This window comes from Vollenhovia emeryi, unplaced genomic scaffold, assembly GCF_000949405.1.
Source record: "Vollenhovia emeryi isolate VEMERY1.0 unplaced genomic scaffold, V.emery_V1.0 DF939169.1, whole genome shotgun sequence".
Lineage (NCBI taxonomy): Eukaryota > Metazoa > Arthropoda > Insecta > Hymenoptera > Formicidae > Vollenhovia > Vollenhovia emeryi.
In genome coordinates this window covers 1,383,463-1,402,879 of record NW_011967197.1, presented here as the reverse complement: position 1 = coordinate 1,402,879, position 19,417 = coordinate 1,383,463, and the positions used below count along the sequence as shown (strand labels likewise).

The following is a 19,417-nucleotide window of genomic DNA, read 5'->3' as shown; positions in this document are numbered from 1 at the left end:
CGTCGTTTTCACGATACATTTAGTAAAATATGTTCACCAGGGGTGCTGGCTCTACGGTAGATACAAATTGTGCATCTAAGGCCCAGTTTCACAAACGTCGTTTAACCGCTAACCCATGGTTAATTGATCCTCTGTCCCTTCTTGGATAACAAGATAGAGAAAGATAGGAAGTCGACTGAACTCTGGTTAACAGTTAACCGACGCTTGTGAAACTGGACCTAAATACGTTGCGATATTCCTGTTTCCAGATATGGCTATACCACAAACACAAAGATTAAATTTGTCATAGTACTGCAATCGTCCAATGTATCATTAAGGGACAACGAAATAAAAATGGTAACGTTTTCAGACTTTATATATAATTCTAATGTTAATTGGCCATTTCTAATGTCGCGCAAATCTCTAATTGGTTGATAGATCTTCAAGAAGTTACATGCTGCATATTCCAATGCTGTTTGCAATCCATTTTACATTCCAGGCGATGAGATTAAGTCCAAGTATGTGCATTGATCTCTACTTGTATACGTACTGGGTGACCACTAGAATTTACTTTCAACACAATCCTAAAATGATCGCCCTGTATATTGCAAGTGACAGCACTATTATTTTTATCGGATTGTTTCAGATCATTCGATGCGGCGGTATTGGAAATAATGAGTGTGATATAATATATCCTGCAGAGGATATTGAAAAATACATAACCGTCGCGACAGGTAAAATACACGTTACACAAATACTTCATGTAACTGATAATAAATTATGTATATAATAAGTTAAATGATTATACGTGTATATAAATGATTCATTTTTAATTTTTCTAAACCCTTTTTCTAAACGTTCAACGTGACCTCTTGTCAGTACAAGTCCGGTTCCTGACGGTTAAATCAATTTTAATCACCGACATGATTTCGCGGACATCGAATTGCTTCTCAATCGATCTTGCTTTTCTTCTAACAAAGAATTGTAAATTTATTTCATCACTGTGCAATGGCATTGGCCAAACGATTGACTAACGACGCAGTAATTTTTATTCAGATCACTTGAAACGTTATAATCGGTCTTTGAATAAAAACATTGGCCAATGTAGGTCGTTAAATCTTATGAAATTTGGCTAAACCTTTTTCCTTGTAACTTATACATGTATCATTTTCGTATGCAATTATGTTTAATATATTATTGTTAAATCGTGCGTCAATCGGCCCTTAAAAGGAATGAAATCCAGAACATGACGCGACGCTAAAGCCAAGCTCGCATGAAACGTATCCACATTCCGGGCTCCTTCCGATTGGTTCATTCGCGCCATGGTCTTCTCAATCGGAGCTTATAATTCGTTCCTCCATGTCGACGTCCAAAAGCGGCGAATCATAGACATAGCAATGAAAATCGCTCCATGAAGATGGCTCGCAGGTCACGCAGCATGGCGCCATGGCGGTACTGCGGTAGCTGCCTGAATCGTCAACTGGTTCGCCGTCAGCCGTGCATCGAGGGTTTTCGTTTGTGAAACTTGCGTGATTTCCCGAAGAAAAAGTGTCCGCGTCGACTCACAATGGTAATTGCCATCATCTGTTGCAGTTGCAGCAAATGCTCGCATTTGCCTCGATCGCCGAACCCGGCCTTCCGGAAGCGTGACAAATGGCTCACGTGTCACTGAAATAACGAAAGAATAAATTATTGCACGACAATTAGCTTTGATACATATTCCACAGGAACCAAGTTTTTCGCTCGGCTTTTCTGCGTCGTCTACAATGCGTGGAGTAAGCCTGGCGTAAAGATTAAGAGAGATTAAGAGAGAACCATAACCTTAGGCCTTTGGTGTAAGGAAGCTGAAACACAGGCTTGATTTTTTTAAATATTTCAACACTGGCCGATGGCGTCCTGACTCGCCGAGAGTAAGCGTAAGAGCTCAAGTAGGAGTAACGCGTAAAATTGATTAATTTCCTTGCTCCTACTCCACGCACTGTAGACGACGCATTGGACCAACTTCCAACGTATTCGTACATTCTTGTCTCTTAAAAGCGGTTACGATTTCGCTCGTTTTACTTTCCAAGGTCTCCTTAAATCCAGTGCGGATCCTGAAAAATCAGGCCGAGGAAGAGAAGGCCGAGATCGCTAGGTTGAGCTTGTTTGTCGGAGTTATCGCCATCGGGGACTTGGTGAAGTCTACCCTTGGTCCTAAGGGCATGGACAAGATACTGGTATCTCATGGCAGGTCCTCGGGACAGGTACATGTAACCAACGACGGTGCTACTATCCTCAAGAGCATTGGCATTGATAATCCCGCTGCCAAGATTTTGGTAGACATGTCTCGCGTTCAAGACGACGAAGTGGGCGACGGCACTACTTCGGTCACTGTTCTCGGTACGTACAATGTTGCTATTTCGAATCATTCAATTTTCAATATTGGCATTCTTATCCTTTTGTAGCTGCCGAGCTTCTGCGAGAAGCGGAGAAGCTAATTGAGAATCAAAAGATTCACCCGCAAACTATCATTGGTGGTTGGAGAATTGCCACGAACGCAGCGACTGAAGCTTTAATAAATGCAGCCACGGACAATTCTGCAGATCCCGAGCGTTTTCGGGAGGACTTGCTAAATATCGCGCGTACAACGTTGAGTTCCAAGATCTTGTCCCAGCACAAAGAACACTTCAGCAAGCTCGCGGTCGACGCGGTGTTGCGTCTTAAAGGCTCTGGTAATTTGTCTGCGATTCAAGTTATTAAGAAACGTGGCGCAACCCTTGCCGACTCCTTTTTGGACGATGGATTCTTATTGGATAAGAAACCGGGTGTTCACCAACCGCAAAAGGTTTCTGACGCGCGTATACTTATCGCTAATACGTCTATGGACACTGACAAAATCAAGGTTCGTTTTTTCTGTGTATGGTGTAGAGAATTTTTCAAACTATCTAATAAGTCTGCATTTACTTACAGGTATTTGGCTCCAGAGTACGTGTAGATTCAATGACGAAGATAGCAGAGTTAGAAGCTGCTGAGAAAGAAAAGATGAAGGTAGCGAAACGTCTCGAAAAGTCTGTTACGTAAATCATAAATTCATACTCGGTGTATAATTTTCTGAATCTCCACAGGATAAAGTTGATAAAATCTTGAAGCATGGATGCACCGTCTTCATCAATAGGCAATTGATATATAATTATCCGGAGCAATTGTTCGCCGATGCCGGAATTATGGCTATCGAGCACGCCGATTTCGACGGTATCGAGAGACTTGCGCTCGTTACCGGTGGCGAGATCGTTAGTACTTTTGACAATCCAGATTTAGTCAAGCTGGGAAAATGCGATCTTATCGAACAGGTAACATTTTGCATACCGAATGTTCCACTGTGCGTAATAATTAGTTTCATTACAGCTTTAATGGAATCGTGTTGTTTCAGGTCATGATAGGAGAAGATACACTCCTGAGATTCTCCGGAGTTCCGCTGGGCGAAGCGTGCACCGTCGTCATTCGTGGCGCAACGCAGCAGATCATCGACGAAGCCGAGAGATCGCTGCACGACGCGCTCTGCGTTTTGACCGCTACGGTACGCGAGTCGAGAATCGTTTACGGTGGTGGATGCAGCGAAATGATCATGGCTTGCGCCGTTATGCGGGCGGCCGCGGCTACGCCGGGTAAAGAGGCGGTTGCGATGGAGGCCTTCGCGCGAGCGTTGCATCAATTGCCAACTATTATCGCCGACAATGCTGGCTATGACTCGGCGCAGTTGGTCAGCGAATTAAGAGCTGCGCATAATTCCGGCGGCAACACCATAGGATTGGGTGAGTTTTTTATTTTTGCGCTGTTTTATCGGTAAAAATGTTTTTTAAATACATGAGATCGTTAAATGGTTTCCATAATGGAATAGCAATAAATTTGTTCTAACCTTTCAGATATGGAAATGGGCAAAGTCGGTTGTATGAAGCGGCTAGGAATCACCGAATCTTGGGTGGTGAAGAGACAGGTTCTTGTGAGTGCGGCTGAAGCGGCGGAAATGATACTTCGGGTGGACGATATTTTGCGCGCAGCTCCTAGAAAACGCGTGCAAGATCGAGGACATTGTTAACTCATTGAGAAAAAAGAGAAATTTTTACTTTTGCTTCAATTTCACAATTACTTGCAAGTTTTCATACAAAACATGCGACCTCTTAAATTAACATGTTTAATTAATAATTGAATATTTCATTGCGTTTGTCATCTACGATAATGCATTTGATAATATTAATGTACTAATTATAGTAAGAACAATACATGTATTACGCTTCTTTTCAACATTGTCTTTTTTTGTTTGTTTAGGATGCATCCGACTCAAGTTCTATATTATCACATTTATCTAGATTTTACTTCACTCTTTAGAGTAGAATTTAACTCTACAAGTTCTTTTCTGTTAAAGTCAGAGATTAATTCTTTTAAAACACAGAAAATGTTATCCCTCTTTTCAAGAAATATACGCAAGATGAGGGATCGAATCATTATCCGCGTTTACATGAAGCCACGCGTTATCCCCACTCCATTTATATATAAAATATATATTCTATTTCTCCATGTCTTATAAATAAAGTATTATACAATATAAGAAGCACATCTCTACGTGTTTAAATTTTTTTATAATATTACAATGGGTTCAACATTAATAAATGCTTTACGATACAATACTTTATATGAATACCTTACACACATGCGCGCGCGCACACACACACACACACATACACACACTAGTGATACACTTTATTCATCTAACTTGTACACAGGTAATTTTATAATATACAAATATAGAATTGAATAAAGTATATTTTAGTGGTAAGGTAAATATTCATTTCACATGCATTTGATTCGTAACTGCATTTTTGTCTTAAATTAAGCTCTATGAATTATTTGTCATTCGCCAGTCACAGCCCGTGTCCCAATTTAAAAAATTAAGCGAAAAAAGGACAAGACTTTGGCGTGTCTTGTAAAGATTTTTTATGGATAGACATCCTTACGCTACATGGAACAATAGTCACTATATGCTACCAGCTTAATTGCATATTTCATTGATTATTATAATTTCATAACTGTTACCGTCAATACTGTTGAAGGTGTCTTTATAATCAATTAGTTTTGACAGAAACTTCCCAATATAGATCTCACCACGTTATTTGGCATTTCCCATTAATGCAAAGCGGATACATTTAGTTAGAAAACTGAACTTTGAATTGATTAAAGTACTAAAAGCGTGTGGATCTCCGTCAGATGCAAACTGCCTATGATTTTAATGACAAGTAGATTAATATGCGAACCGTAATTTAGTATCGTAGCCAACTTTATCGAGATTCGGAGTACAAGCAAAATTGATCATTGGAGGTGGCCCACACATCAATACAATAGTATCGGGCGACGGTGGAAACATATGTTTCCCTATCATCTCAGCACTAATATATCCTGTACTATACGGCCATCCCTCGCTACTTGAATCTAGAGTGTACCAAAGTTTTAATTTGTTGGGGTATTTTTTGGCGATTTCGTCCAATTCCTCTCGCAGCAAGATGTCTTTCTCCGTCTGATTGGCGTACAGCAAGGAGGTTTGAGTTTCGTCCGTAGGGTCCTTTATTATCGCACGAATCAGCTGCAGCATCGGCGTGATGCCCGTACCACCAGCGAGCATAACCATCTGTACAGAGAGTTCCTTCGTTATTTTCGTATGTCAAAAATACAGTTGTTTTTAATAACAAGATATAACAAGAACTTTGAATTACTAAAATCATTATATCCAATGTATAAAGTCCTCTATTACGAGATAGCAGGTTTCCAACAGCCAAATTCAATCACAAATCTTTTTTCGCAACGATTACACAATCAATGAATTTTCCACTAAACAGATTTCGCTCAAAGGACAATAAATTATGGTGGAATCAACTGACGATGCCTGTTAATTTAACAGAAACCCGGTTATCTCATAACGGGAGACTTTCCTCTAAATATACACAGTGCAGCAAGTGTACTTGCCTTCTTAACATTATAAACCACAGGTGGTTCCTTCCTAAGAAGTTTTATAGAAACGTTTCCCTGTCCTTTGTAAACTAGTCTACCAGATGGACCTCTAAAGTCAATAGTGTCCCCTATTTTCATGTTTTCCAAATATTGAGACATTTTACCGCCTTCGGGAAACTTTGGATGCACATTTTTGAAGTACACCTATAAATCACGCAGGTTTAAAGCAAGTTTTCTCTCATTATCGCACCAATCCTATTTTACTATTTTACTTACCTTGATGACGAGATCAACGTAGCCTCGATCATCGTCGCTCGAAACAGGCGTGTATGAACGTATCGCGACCTCCTCTCCGACCCTCGCTGTTAAATGTATGTGCTGACCAACTGGCAGACCCAGGGCATGGTTTGACGTTGGTAATCCAAATCTGAACCTCCTAGTATCGTGACTTATTACGTCTTTTTGAATTAGAGGTAGACTATACTTGACCACCGGATCCACCAGCAGTATCGGCGCACATTTTTTCTTCTTCTCGCTCCAGGTCTTGTATACTTTCAACGCTACTCCAATAACAACGATCGTTCCCACCGCGGCGTAAACTGAAGGGAGCACCTGAAAATATAATTTGGCTCTTTATGAAATTCCACCTTTCCTTTGAGGTGCGAACGTGTACTTTGAACATTTTTCCAAATATTACGTAAGCGCACGATGCTGGCCAATTTCGAGGAATTTGGCTGATCGAGCTTCAGCGACGCGAGACCTAAATAAAAATTGATATTCGCACAAAAGTCACCGCATCATTGCGGATTGAGCCACACAGAAATTGATAAGAGATACCTCGGGGAAATATATTTCTACAATTCGCGAGTTTCCTGGCTAATTACAAGTCATCGTTAAAAAAAAAAAAGAGTACACCGCGCCTACTTTACAAAGAACAAATCATCGTCGGCGGCACATCACGTAACGATAATGATACGCGATATTGTACAATCGTACGTGAGACTGTTTCGATCGAGAGGCGGCCTTACCAACGCTCGTACGTTCGACATCGTTATCGGTGCACGTGGAGCTTGAGAGGTTAAAGGGCAACGCCGCGCGCTGGAAGCCGAAGGGACGAGCTGGTGCGATCTGACGCGATCTCACACGATCGCGATCGAGATCGCAATGCGGACACCGCGGATCGACTTTTGCCCTCGTCGTGCCCGCCGACGTCTGTAAATTCCGCAATGTAGGAACGAGCGCCGCTCCGTCTCCGGAACTTGCCCTAATCCGTTAAAATAGACTCGTAGCTTCTCGCGTTTTCGGAATAGGACCATTAGGCGCGCGTATTTATAGCCGCATTACCCGCGGCAAAATTAACGTCAAGCCGTAGGCGCACGGCGTTCCTAACGTGCCTTTTTGTCGTCGGCCGATTTGCACGTGATTTGCAAGAGATTGCGGAGACGGGCATATATCTGGTGCATCTGTTTACCACCAGTTTCGCATAATCAGCGAGGAAGATATGAAAAAAAAATACGCAAACGCGACTCTTGATTATTATTTTGTGCCCGCGTATATGTTCCACGGTTTTCTTTTCTCTTTTTCTTAAAAATATTTGCTTCAATATTTATCTTTCAAATACAGAAAATGCAGAGAAAACGAACGAATCTATCCTCGCGATTAGATCCGTTTAGTCGAGCAACTTTGACGAAATTTCGGCTAGAAACTGTAATGTATTCAATCGACAGCTTACAACATTTCTAACTACAGCCATTCGTCGTCGCTAATCCGACATTTCTTTCCACGTATCAAAAACTTAATAATTTTATTTGCGTTAACAAAGTGCTGTCGATGCAGTTTCATAAAAACTACCTGTACATTCGAATGTGTCGGTAAAAAAGATGACCTTTCTATTTTCTCCGAGGGGGAAACCGCTGAGGGAACTGTGGTGTACATACATACTAGCAATTTTTGGGGCACTTTGGGCATTAGCAGGCATTGGTGTACGACAATTTCGTCAGCGCGGTTTTTTCCCTCCATTTTCTCTCTCCAAAGCTCAATACATGCGATAATCACAAATCCAGTTCAACTTAAATAATCAATACGATACCACGGCTCGCGGATATTGATAATAATATGGATGCGACTGTCGTACGTAAAATGCAAATTAATGAGTTCTTAACATACATATATTACGGTACGAGCAACCTATAACGTTCTTTTTTTTTTCAAACGTTATGTAATTATGTAAAAACTGGTTCTGCTACTAATAGCAAGCTTCGTTTTCCATCATGTCGCCGACAATGCACAATACATTAAGCTTCAAGACGCAATTATGCTCACGTGAACATCTCGAGGCGCCTTGAGACTCAATGTCGATTAAGTGGCAACGTCTATGTATAAAGCACCGATGAGATGTACAGGTTGTCCAACCGCACTTTTAAACTAAGTGATCGCTTGTGATTATTTAAGGCTCCAATTCTATGATATAATTATTGGAAATATGAGCAAAAAGTGAGAATTTGTTAAGTAAAGGTACACACAAGGACGTAAGACGTTTATTCCGCCGGTAAAAGTTATACGTACTTGAGAATAATCGATCGAGCTCATATTTTCTGTTGCACTTTCATCGAAGGGCGCGCGCGTACACACAAATTTCCGACGATATGCACGTACGTTACTCGATTAGTGATCAATCAAGCAGACCTGCTCGCGAGAGAGACGAGCGAGGAATGAGAGATCGGCGTATCCCTCGAGTGTACTACTTGGGAAATAAATCGCACCAAAGTTTACCACTGGCAGTGATGTAACTGCCATTTTTCTGCCCACCTTTCCCATTTTTTTTTACGCAAAAGAGACAAAGCCCGCAGTCAGTTTAAGCAACGCCGAATTTCATTGCTTTACCTTCTACGACGCGCACAGATTTTAATAATTATTTTACAACAATACGACAATGCGCCAACAATTGTGGACACAATGTATCACGCGAATACACCTCTCTTTTTTTCGCCTTTTATTTTCTTCTCCGTTTCCCCACTTTTCCTTCGTCGCATCCTTTTTGCATTTGTTTTCCCCGCTTCCTCGCTTTCTTTTTCTCGCTCAGGAAACCTGCACGACGCATCGTGTTTGCGAGATACGCGACTGTCGTTTGATGATATGACAGCGACGTTACTGACGTCTCCTCCCACAATCCGAACAATTCTATTGGTCGCAGATAAGCGGCTCGCTAGAGAACAAGCTCTGGCAGTTTTCAAAAATTCAGAGACCTGTGTCGCAGCCAAAAAAATAATCCGCGTGGATGCTGTACAGATGGTTTCACTGGCTAAGAAATATGCCAAGAGATATTTAAGACGATCCTTAAATAAAAATTGACTGCAAACAAGCCTCATTGTGCACTTAGTGCGCACTAGTGCAAGCGACAGAATTATTAGCTATTTCCATTCATTTTTGGTATCTTGGTTGAGTGGAAAAAAAATTGAACCTGCAGCGCCATCTTACCATGTTTCGGAACGACTGATGACATCTGTCGATAATCGTGTTGGCTCCCTCTGGAGTCAGGAGGCATTAAACGCAATAAATAAATCTGTCGATAATGCTGTGTCCATAAAACAGGATATCGCGGCATGTTTGTCGCTGCAGAAGGTTAGAATCGTGGAAAAGTCGATGCCCGAAAACGCGAGCTCCATGAAATAGTGAATTATTAAATTAAACGAAAGCCTTCCATGGCGGTTTTACATCGCGCCTTGTTCACTTGGTTCAATTTGCTCATATTCCTCATCCTGTTGGTCCTGAGGCTCGACCAGAGAATACAATGGAACTGGTTCATAGTTTTCATCCCAATGTGGCTGTACGATAACATTCTTCTCATTTACATTGTTTTCAACATGATTTCGCACTGCAAGAACGGACGTGTCAACAGCTTGCAGCGGGAAGTGAGTACTTTCAAGCTTGGCAACACTTTCCTCCCGCAATTCAATACGTTTTACTCCAATTTCTGCTTACGCATTCGTCTACAAGTATTGAATACCTAGTACAAATAAGAAAACGTGAAAAATTGCACTATCTTAAGCGATATAACAAATCTCCAACTGAATTAAATGAGATTTTAACATACGGCGTGTGGATAAAATTGTTTCAGGCATGGTACATGATAGCTGTGATCTTAAAATTATGCGCTCAGATCTTGATTTGCCTGAAACTGGAGGTCCCTCACTGGTCTCTACCAGCCAAAGCGGTACTGGCACCGTTCTGGCTGCTTCTTCCAGTGTTAGCCGTCGATGTGTTTATCCACTTGATATACCAAACTAGATATTGACGATGGATGAATTTCGGCTTGTTCCAAGTTACTTAAGGGCGCGTATGTATTGTGTTAAATTATCTTGTGGATGTTACTTGCTGTACATAATCAAATATACAATTGATATTAATATACTTGTTATTTTTATAAACTATTCTAATATTCTTGTTATTGAATAATGAAGAATTATGTCTGCATTTTATACACATGTATATACATAAAAGTTTATATATTGACCGTTTAAAAAAATAAAAACATAAAATTTTTATTCACTCGTTCATTCACTCATTCATTCAAACGTATGACTGGGTTTTTCCCGCAAGAGTGTATTGATTTGTAACAGGATCTAAGAACATACAGCAATTACAAAGTATAGCTGCAGTCTACTATAAATACTTGGTATTGCACAAGGCCAAATAGGACAGAGTTAAAAATAAGTAACTTGGTGGCAGTGCTTGTAGGAATCTTCGCATCAGTAAATGAAAGTGTATTTTCCAAGTTAAAGTTTTTGTTAATTCATACCAGTGCTATTGTCAGTGAATTCAGTTTAGTAGTAAAAAATAGAAGCAAGTCAATAACTGCATGCAAGAGAAAGGAAGAGAGAATTGCTTTGATGATTACACAACGTTCACTCATAAGAGCCTCTTCCTTTGTATCTGTATTGTATAATTATTGTGACATTCATCAGTGAACAACAAACTGGTTTTGTAGCAGCTGTGAAAAAAAAGGTGATCAATGTAATTAGAATGTAATTATGAAAGAAGACAAGCTAGTAATATCTAACAGTTTACCAACATTGGTTGCGGCAGAGCATAGCAATTGAACACATTTCTGTAAAAGTGTAGCATTTTCTTGGGTATATTCTCATTTTTTACACACATATTTAATTTAACACACAAAAGAGAACATGTATCTTTTAATTTGCTTCCTTTCTCCAATCCAACTGTGAAATAACCTATAGAATTATAGAAATATTTATAAGATTAATTTTTAGGTGACAATGTGGCTTTTTATACTTTTTTATTCATCATTTATATTACAAAAATCCGAAACTGCGAATGACTTAATAACAGTGAAAGAAGTGAATGCTGGACACTTGGCTGAGCTTCCATGTTTAAGCATTGATGAACATCATCGTTTCATGTTTTGGCAATTTGGAACCAACAACGTTATTGGTCCAGGAAATCCTTTAAATGAGAAGAAATATAATTATGAAGTATTGACTGGCTTGCTTCAAATCAGAGTAAGTTTTTCATGTACGACATACTTAAAACTTATCTTTTTTTCAACAAGTTCATTCATTTATGTAGCCAATATATAACAAGAGGTGTTATATTTCATAATTATATTTATAATTTTTGTAGGGTGTTTCAACAGCAGAATCTGGATTTTATAAATGTTTCTCAAAAGGCCTATTTGATGATTCTCAATTAAAAGTTCATTCTGTGGAATTGATTGTTACAAACGATTGGGAGCAACTTTGGGAAAATGATTTTGAGGTATCTCAATACATAACATGTAAAAAAACAATTACAATTTTACACTTTATTAAAATGTGTATTTGAATAGACAAACCTGTTACGGGGAATGACTGCTGTCATGGTACTGGTGGTTGCTGTAGCTGTCGTTCTTCTAATTATTACTGTTAAGAGAAAAAGGAGTAAAAGATTCTTTGGTAATTTTTTTTATAGAAATTGATATGGGAAGAAGATGCACTTTCATCTTGATAGCTTAATCTTTCAATCATCTTTACAGATCTGGAGGAGTCTAGAGATAATTCTCCAGCACGATACACGCCAGATAATACCCCTGGTGTTTCTTCAGGCATTGAGAACGTTGGGCTGGATAATGCTGTTCTTGACATCGATTTCCCTAAAGTATTTAAACAAATGCAGAAGGAACAAGCAATGCCATAAATTGTATTGTGTACAACAGGAAATTTAACATTATTACGTTTTAGTCTTTTTCTTCATCTTTAAATGTGTATTTTGCAACAGATTATACTCGTTTTCTCTCTCTTGTTGTGCTAATAACGTTTAGTTAATTTGAATGTATTTTAGAAATATATATCTTGTAATACCTCTAGATTTTTCAAAATAAATGAGTTTAAAATCAATTTTGAGAAATACGTCAAGATTTGTTAATTACACAAAAAGTTATTATTTGCAATCATATCTCTTTCTGCATATATAAATTATTCATACCTTCAATGTACTCTGCTTCTACCTCAGCTGCTTTCTTCCTTATAAAACTCTTGTACGTCAGTTTTTGTTGTCTCCGCAGGAAAATTTACACTAGGTGTGGTATCCATCATATTTTCCACAAAACGCCCTTCCTCCTCCTCCTCGTCTTCTTCATCCTCGGGTTCCGCTTCAGTCTCGAGTAAACGAATCTTTCTATTATTTTCACTCAAAATAGCAGCTACTTTCCGAGGGCCACTGACTGCTAGTCGTCTCGCAGATATTCCTTGAAACGGTTTCGGCAATGTTCCACCGATAAAATCGGTTATTGGTACTATCGCATCATTGTCTCCATACTCGAGCAACGATATGCCATGTAATGGCATTTGTACGAGAAACGATGCCTGAGTTTGTTTATTTAGCATAAGCAAGCTGAGATAATCTTGAGAGTAAAATTGGAGATCTACTATCACAGTATCGATATTTTCTTTTGGATATTCTCCTAAAAATACACAGAAAAGATTATTATCTTTTATAATATAATGAAGAAATAAAGTCTCAATATATAATTGTAGGCAATACATGCTACCAACCTTGCTTGTGACTCACGTCTATCGTAATCACCTTTGAACTAAGAGGTACAGTTTCTGCGGCCGAGTACGAGTACGAGTACTTTATGTTAAAAAGTCTTAAAAATTTGCTGTCAGTATCGCTCATAGCTAATAAAAGATTCCCATCCTTTATTACAATTTGCGAGGACATGAGAGATGTGAATGATGGTAAAGAGATGGAGATCATTACGAAGTGATCAACTAAGCTCTGATAAGCTCCGCCGAAAACATTTTCTAAAGCAGCGACTAATTTTACATGAGACTGTAGCAAAGATAAATTAAAATCCTGCTTCACTATATGGGCATAATTGCGCAAGCAATCGTTCGTGTCGAGCATAGCAGCCCATTCGCTTCCTTCGGAAGTTAGAGGAGCCTGCAGGTTTTCACGACGCAAATATTGACCCAATTTTTCTAAATTTACCCTGCCGTTTATTCTCGGCTTGTCAAAATCACTCAGAAATTCAGCGATAAACGTTAATTCCTGCTGACTTACACGGCACACCTCCGATGGTGCTCTTTCATCCATTAGTTGGAGAATGGCTACGTATAACCACCTGCCAGATAGAATAAGAAATTAAAAAGATTAAATCTAAACAACAGTTGGAGCTAATTAATCAATTCAATGTTTGACTCGTACCGGAAAAATGCTTTGTAATTGCGCATACTCTGATCTATAACTTGCTCGATCTCGTACGATTTCGCCAGGAAAGCCTCAGACTCGTTAATGGCATTAGTTATGAGTGTTTCATCGCGTAATCCCAACGCCTCATATGTGCCACCTACTCTCACCATACCTCTTAATTCAGCTAATTGATAAACTAAGGCCATACCGACGCTAGTTAAATTTTTCGAGACTAGTTTCTACGAAAATAATCCCTTTAACATTCTAAACTTGAGCAATGTGCACGATGAAATAAAAAAAAAACCAATTACCTGTATATTACTGTAACACATTTCAATACTCTGTCCGAATTTTTTTAATCCTTTCTCTGTGAGATCTCGAAGTAGAAAAGTTTCCAAATTTTTCGTGGGTACTCCGATCATCAGCAGTTCTAAAAAGTCCGCTGACATAATACCAGGTGGATTTGCCTCTGCATACCGCGTGAGTTTTTCATCCATTTCCAAGAGTATCGTTTCCCAGGCTTCGCAAGTGGCCATTAAGGTACGCGAGAGATAATCTTTCAAGCATTCTATATTGGCTTGAGTTTGCGCGACCTAAAAACTAAATTTATCAATTCCAATTGACTCGATCTTTCCTGACAATTTTTCAGCTATTGTGTACAGCGCTTCGGGAAACAATGCCTTTCGCTTGACAACTTCGTTACGAATTCAATAGCAATATGTGTTGTCATTCTCGAGATACCTTGAGAAACGCTGTGCTTCTGTCAAATAATGGACAAAATACTCTAGTTGTCTTAACGCAATTATCATCTTTCCATGTAATCCATATTGGGCTGTTAGATCCACCCGTGATCTGCAAGATTGGCCCGTGGCCTACAGTTATAGCGCCACAATAAAACATGCCGAAAATGTACATTAACACCGTGCCATCTCTTAGACCGATCTGTAAGAAAGACATGACTGTAAGTCACATAGTCACAGGTGCTATGCGTTTATCAGGATTGTACTCCATGACGCTTACAAAGAGCATGTCTAGGATATGAGATAAAAATTCCTTTCGCTCAGGCTCCGCGCTGTAACTTCTGATTAAGCTAGGCAGAGATGGCAGATATTCGCCCGTAGGTTTATTGGTCTTGTCGTTTGCCAGTGAACTTTCGTGTTCTGCACTGGACAGTGACAACCACTTGACGCAAACGGTCAATTCGTTTGCAGGCAATTTGGTTTTATGAATGACATTTTTAGTCTCGACATCAACCAGGCACAATAGCTTGGAGGTCTCGTAGCACACCGCAAGCAGCTTTCCATCTGGTCTCCACGCCAGATGGGCAGTGGTGTCGGACTCGTCTTGAGGGCTCAACAACCATACTCTCTGCCACGTCAGCCTGTGCAGGACAACTTCGCCTGTAAGAATTCACATTGCGGTTTTTAAAATCCTCAACGTTTACCTGTTAAACACCCATTAGGGTCTATCCAGACAAACGTATGCACGAGGGATCCGATTGGGCCACAAGTTCATGCACAAGGAAATAAACCAATTTCTTTATGCATCCAGATAACATGCATGTCTAAAAGGTGTCTTAAGGATATCTTTATGACATTTTTAGACCTGTATGCTATCTGTGTATGTGCTTATGCACCTATGCAAGTTTGTCTGGATAGACTGTTAAAGTTGAAACGAAGTGCTTAATGTGCTTTTCTCTCATTGGAAAAAAGAAGATATTAATTTTAACTGATGATTTATCTTTACAGCGTCGGCTTGCAAATCTAACCTTTGACATTGCTAACTGCTAAAAGATCCATTTTCGGTGACCACAGCATCGTCGTCACCTCTGCGGGGAGCTGACGCTCCTCCAACTGTCTCATGGTACCAGCCATAACTCGCGAGTCTTGAAATGGAACACTTGACAGAAAATCCTCACAAACGGTGAAGAAGAGACTTCTCTTTCAATATTACCTCGCAAAACTTGGATGACAATCTCCGTCGTATACAATCATCGGGTCATATCGTGTTTACCAGAATCAAAATTCGTCACGCACCTACGGTCACGTTTTACGTGATTCTCGTACGCGTGTACGCCCTCTGTGGGCATTGAAAACGCGGACATGAACTACGTAATCAATTCCACGTTCGGGCTAAGCGGATAACGCAGTTTTGCACGTTTTTGGTTGTGTTCCGTGCTACGTGCTCGAAATGTCAATAAAAACAGTTACTATACAATAATATTGATCGACCAACGAGTTATTAATTATAAAATAATCTTAGCCCGGCCTCCTTTCCAGTATACGATAGTTTTCTATAATTAATAACTCGTTAACTATTGCAGACATTGCGAGATGGTAGAGGACTTTACGACTCAGTCTGGTCCGCTCTATAATCTACGCAAAAAATAAGTCCCAAACATTCACCGACATCCTGTAGTGTCATTACTCTTAATAAAATATACTTTGACTTGGAAACTCTACATTTAATATATTCTTAGGTCCGATTTAATTCACCAACGTTGTGTAACTTTGAGCTCAGCTTAATTCGTTCTCTGTCTCTTTCCAACTGTTACTTTAGAAATTAAGAGACAAGCATGAATGAAACCAAGATTAAAGTTGAGCGACGTTTGGTGGAACCGCGGACCTCAATAAAATGTTATCAAATTATATAGTAAAATAATAATTATTTGACATTATCAGAGAACATAGATCGTGTTTTTATCGACATTTCGACGTTATCCGCTTAGTCCAAACGCGGACATTGGCTACGTAGTTGGCGTCCACGACGAGCGACGGCGCCACCGTGTAATTCTAGTGCGACCGTTACATTTTGCGCGTAAAAGTAGCAGGGGTGCGGAAAGAGCGGTATAGTTTGTAAATTCCGGCGCTTGTTGCCGCGGTTTTATTGCCCGTCTTATTTCCGCGCGTTATACTTTACTTATACAACGATTTGCAGCACACGGGCCGCGCGAAATTGCGCCGATATCGCCAAGTGTCGTCGCGGGTGCGCGGGGAAAGATCGAGCGGGAGGTACGTGCGAATCATGGCGTCGCTGAGGTCACTTCTACTCGGGAGGGTAAGGCCTGATTTCAACATCTCTTATCGTTAATAAGCTCAACTTAATCCATATTTTGTCTCTTTCTGTTACTTTAGGCCAAGATTAAAGCGAAGCGACGTTTGGTGAGACCGGGCCTGGGTACGTTGAAGAATCTGCCCCTGAAATTTCCCGCAAAGAGCGAAAACTCTGGAATGCGAATTACAATTGTCGAGGGATATTTTCTCGAAGCGCGCGAGAGACGCGCGAGACGTTCAATTGTCGCGAGGCGAAACGGGGCGCGTTTAATACGCGACAGCGACGCGCGAGACGTCGATATAAATTGCCGATAAGTTTCTTATTAGGAATCCAGAGCCCGCGATTCGGTGCGCGTGCATCAAAGCGCGCGCGTACGAAGCGACGAAGGCGACGACGCCTCTCCATAACGTGCGGCGAGCGCAGGTAGCGAGATAGGTGACAGGAATACGGGAATATACGGGAAGGCGATAAGGACCCGCCGTTGTTTAGGTCTGTTAGCGGCTGCGTCGCCGGCGTTGTCGCCGTCTCCGGACCGCACGGAGATATCAACAGACTCTCCTCCATTGTGATTCGCGTGTATACACAACGCGTCTGAGCGGCTGCATCGCCCGCGAGGTGACTGCGTATCGTACAGCCGATCGTCCGAGCGCGTGTAAATTCAATCGCCCGCGCTTCCGACCTGCGAATATTCGCAAACGCTTGAAAATTTCTTCGTAAACGGACGCGCGCGAGTCGCGACAGTTTCGCGACTTTCTCGGGGATACGCGTCAAGCTGGCAAGAGACGCCAAATGTAACAATTGTAGCAGATGTAATTATCGTGGCGTTGAGGGATAATTCTGCACCATTTGCTCCTGGAACTGTTAATTCTTGAAAACATTTGTGTAATATACAAATTATGTGGCTTTTGTGTACGAACCGACGGTGTTCCACTATTCGGACTAAATGAGAGAATAGCATGGTATCATTGAAATTAAGTTTAGAAGCCTAACAAAAAATCTACTCACTCGAATAAGTTGTAGATTAGGTAACTTCTTGTGTTAAGTTCCTACACTCAATTTCAATGATATTGTTCTCTGATTTAGTCCGAATAGTGCAACACTGTCGGTTCGTACACAAAAGCCACACAATTTGTATATTACACAAATGTTTTACGCTTACGCGAACGCTCAAGGTAGCAGAAAGAGAGCTAGATAAAAGGAGGAAGAAGAAGAAGTAATTATCGTGACGTAACTGTTGTTGGGATTTTTCGGAAAGACGGGTCATCGCGGATGCATTAGCCACACGCGTCATCAATCGCGCGATTAATTATCGGAGATGAAAAAGAAAAATACGGGGGTCGCGCGACCTAATTTACATTACTCGCGGTAATGTTTTAAACGCGACGCTATTCATTTCGGCGGATTAAACGGTTCGCAATGGTAGGCAGTCTTTAGAAACGTGTAACACGGTCCCCCTCAATAACTGTACGCGCGCGTGTATAACGTTACTGTGATATTTTGCCATGAACGAGCTCCGCTTAAACATGTATCGGATAATGTAACAATATCATTTGTACCATTAATACCGTTTGCCCCGGTTTGTGTAAATTTCATTATACTTGCATTCGCATTGTCGACCGCAATTATCTTTATAGCGACATAATGCGCGATATTATACGTCGTTAATTTATCGGTTGCCCTTCTGGACTGGCTTTCGGTAATACGAGAAATTGTAAATATCCCGTCGATGAGAAAAGCGTGTTAGTGGCGATTGCGTGATTTTCTCGATTTCGCTCGGACGTGCCGATGGGTCTTCTCTTTAAAACAGCCGATAGACATCCCTGCGTTTTCATCTCATCGACCTGTTTTCATCTCGGCTCTTTTTGCACAAATGGATATTGAAAATAACTTAATAACTGAAATAACATTTTAGATATTGACGTTTCTTTTACTACTGTCGATGATAAATTTCATTACGATTTCATTATGATTGAGAAGACGGTATCCAATTTTAAATATTCCTTCCGAGCTTTTCGATAAAATATCTAAGATAAAAGAGGTGCATAAAATTATTTCGCGAAATAATTCAGGTATTGCGCAAAGATGCAGCGCTTCGGCTTAATTGTAAGTCGAGAGGATTGTTTAGAAGAGAAAACCTCGAGCATTGATGATAATAATAATAAGAAAAAGAAAACGCAAAGGACCGAGGAACTTTCTAAAGTTAGAACCCATGTACTTTAAGATCTCGTACAATTAGCGCAACGAAGCGATCTTACGATTAAGTATGAATTCTCGGCAGTTTAGAGTGTCTACTTATACATACGTATTTTTCCCGCAGGACGTGCTCCAACCTGAATCGAGAGACGAGTTTCTTCGTCCGTGAAGAAACGAGACCGAAGGAACGGGGAAAACGCGGACGGTACGAAGGAAAAAGCGGAGGCTTGGCGAACGCGGGAGCGAGAATGACGAGAGGGAATGAGGGGTGAGTAAGAAAGAGATGACAAACGTTATTAACACTATGCATCATACACCGGGAGCTGGTACCGAGGCTTTTTTATTGCTCAAGAGATAGGTAAATCATGGCGAAATACCGGAAGTTGTCGACTTTTCGCCGCACGCTTTACCCTGATTAAACGCCGTTACATTCGCGCGCGAACCGAGACATTTAACTCTAAGGTTGTCTCGAGAGTTTCCACTTTTGTCTACGTTGCTCGCTCCCGGCATGGCATCAACATCC

General features: G+C 40.6%; 6 protein-coding genes across 11 annotated transcripts in view; 4 read left to right on the top strand and 2 right to left on the bottom strand.

The window, feature by feature from the left end:
• The window catches only part of LOC105564056 (trafficking protein particle complex subunit 2-like protein), a 3,566-nt gene extending 2,765 nt beyond the window's left edge, over positions 1–801 (top strand). The window contains exons 5-7 of the mRNA XM_012016154.1: positions 249–336; positions 418–497; positions 626–801. Coding sequence (XP_011871544.1) covers positions 249–336; positions 418–497; positions 626–668 — 211 coding nt within the window. The 3' untranslated portion in view covers positions 669–801. The remainder of the gene's footprint in view (positions 1–248; positions 337–417; positions 498–625) is intronic.
• Positions 802–1,397: 596 nt separating this feature from the next.
• Positions 1,398–4,260, top strand: LOC105564054 (T-complex protein 1 subunit beta). Its single transcript, XM_012016151.1, has 7 exons — positions 1,398–1,549; positions 2,049–2,358; positions 2,424–2,860; positions 2,929–3,006; positions 3,084–3,308; positions 3,389–3,770; positions 3,882–4,260. The coding sequence occupies exons 1-7, from the start codon at positions 1,547–1,549 to the stop codon at positions 4,052–4,054; spliced, it is 1,608 nt and encodes a 535-aa protein (XP_011871541.1). The 5' UTR covers positions 1,398–1,546; the 3' UTR covers positions 4,055–4,260.
• Positions 4,261–4,576: 316 nt separating this feature from the next.
• LOC105564053 (NADH-cytochrome b5 reductase 3) lies at positions 4,577–9,453 on the bottom strand. 4 transcript variants are annotated; one of them, XM_012016149.1, is made up of 4 exons: positions 9,436–9,453; positions 6,235–6,570; positions 5,974–6,162; positions 4,577–5,638 (listed from the first exon to the last, which is right to left on the bottom strand). In XM_012016149.1, the coding sequence occupies exons 1-4, from the start codon at positions 9,436–9,438 to the stop codon at positions 5,255–5,257; spliced, it is 912 nt and encodes a 303-aa protein (XP_011871539.1). In that variant the 5' UTR covers positions 9,439–9,453; the 3' UTR covers positions 4,577–5,254. The 4 variants fall into 4 exon arrangements, with proteins under 4 accessions (XP_011871539.1, XP_011871537.1, XP_011871536.1 ...); XM_012016147.1 differs by lacking the exon at positions 9,436–9,453 and adding an exon at positions 8,524–9,046; XM_012016146.1 differs by lacking the exon at positions 9,436–9,453 and adding an exon at positions 7,900–7,941.
• Positions 9,454–9,545: 92 nt separating this feature from the next.
• LOC105564049 (transmembrane protein 60) lies at positions 9,546–10,364 on the top strand. The gene is made up of 2 exons (XM_012016141.1): positions 9,546–9,869; positions 10,076–10,364. The coding sequence occupies exons 1-2, from the start codon at positions 9,660–9,662 to the stop codon at positions 10,250–10,252; spliced, it is 387 nt and encodes a 128-aa protein (XP_011871531.1). The 5' UTR covers positions 9,546–9,659; the 3' UTR covers positions 10,253–10,364.
• Positions 10,216–12,350, top strand: LOC105564050. Of its 2 annotated transcripts, none has more exons than XM_012016143.1 (5): positions 10,216–10,294; positions 11,229–11,477; positions 11,599–11,733; positions 11,804–11,909; positions 11,990–12,350. In XM_012016143.1, exons 2-5 carry the CDS (start codon positions 11,235–11,237, stop codon positions 12,148–12,150), a joined length of 645 nt encoding a protein of 214 aa, XP_011871533.1. In that variant the 5' UTR covers positions 10,216–10,294; positions 11,229–11,234; the 3' UTR covers positions 12,151–12,350. The 2 variants fall into 2 exon arrangements, with proteins under 2 accessions (XP_011871533.1, XP_011871532.1); XM_012016142.1 differs by lacking the exon at positions 10,216–10,294 and adding an exon at positions 10,456–10,962.
• LOC105564051 (anaphase-promoting complex subunit 4) lies at positions 12,023–16,812 on the bottom strand. Of its 2 annotated transcripts, XM_012016145.1 has the most exons (9): positions 15,601–16,812; positions 15,416–15,532; positions 14,668–15,047; positions 14,389–14,589; positions 13,959–14,240; positions 13,663–13,886; positions 13,008–13,579; positions 12,439–12,916; positions 12,023–12,106 (listed from the first exon to the last, which is right to left on the bottom strand). In XM_012016145.1, exons 2-8 carry the CDS (start codon positions 15,519–15,521, stop codon positions 12,462–12,464), a joined length of 2,220 nt encoding a protein of 739 aa, XP_011871535.1. In that variant the 5' UTR covers positions 15,522–15,532; positions 15,601–16,812; the 3' UTR covers positions 12,023–12,106; positions 12,439–12,461. The 2 variants fall into 2 exon arrangements, with proteins under 2 accessions (XP_011871535.1, XP_011871534.1); XM_012016144.1 differs by having other exon boundaries at positions 15,416–16,812.
• Between the last annotated feature and the right edge of the window lie 2,605 nt (positions 16,813–19,417).

Coding starts and splice junctions, on each gene's coding strand:
- LOC105564051 (XM_012016144.1), bottom strand. CDS start 15,521: ATGGCTGGTACCATGAGACAGTTGGAGGAGCGTCAGCTCCCCGCAGAG. Junction 15,048..15,415: donor AGCAGTTAGCAATGTCAAAG/GTTAGATTTGCA, acceptor GAATTCTTACAG/GCGAAGTTGTCCTGCACAGG. Junction 14,590..14,667: donor ATATCCTAGACATGCTCTTT/GTAAGCGTCATG, acceptor TCTTTCTTACAG/ATCGGTCTAAGAGATGGCAC.
- LOC105564050 (XM_012016143.1), top strand. CDS start 11,235: ATGTGGCTTTTTATACTTTTTTATTCATCATTTATATTACAAAAATCC. Junction 11,478..11,598: donor CTGGCTTGCTTCAAATCAGA/GTAAGTTTTTCA, acceptor TAATTTTTGTAG/GGTGTTTCAACAGCAGAATC. Junction 11,910..11,989: donor AAGGAGTAAAAGATTCTTTG/GTAATTTTTTTT, acceptor TCATCTTTACAG/ATCTGGAGGAGTCTAGAGAT.
- LOC105564049 (XM_012016141.1), top strand. CDS start 9,660: ATGGCGGTTTTACATCGCGCCTTGTTCACTTGGTTCAATTTGCTCATA. Junction 9,870..10,075: donor TCAACAGCTTGCAGCGGGAA/GTGAGTACTTTC, acceptor AAATTGTTTCAG/GCATGGTACATGATAGCTGT.
- LOC105564054 (XM_012016151.1), top strand. Junction 2,359..2,423: donor TACTTCGGTCACTGTTCTCG/GTACGTACAATG, acceptor ATCCTTTTGTAG/CTGCCGAGCTTCTGCGAGAA. Junction 2,861..2,928: donor TGGACACTGACAAAATCAAG/GTTCGTTTTTTC, acceptor ATTTACTTACAG/GTATTTGGCTCCAGAGTACG.
- LOC105564053 (XM_012016146.1), bottom strand. CDS start 7,926: ATGCCCAAAGTGCCCCAAAAATTGCTA. Junction 6,163..6,234: donor ACGTTGATCTCGTCATCAAG/GTAAGTAAAATA, acceptor CGTGATTTATAG/GTGTACTTCAAAAATGTGCA. Junction 5,639..5,973: donor TGGTTTATAATGTTAAGAAG/GCAAGTACACTT, acceptor CTCTCTGTACAG/ATGGTTATGCTCGCTGGTGG.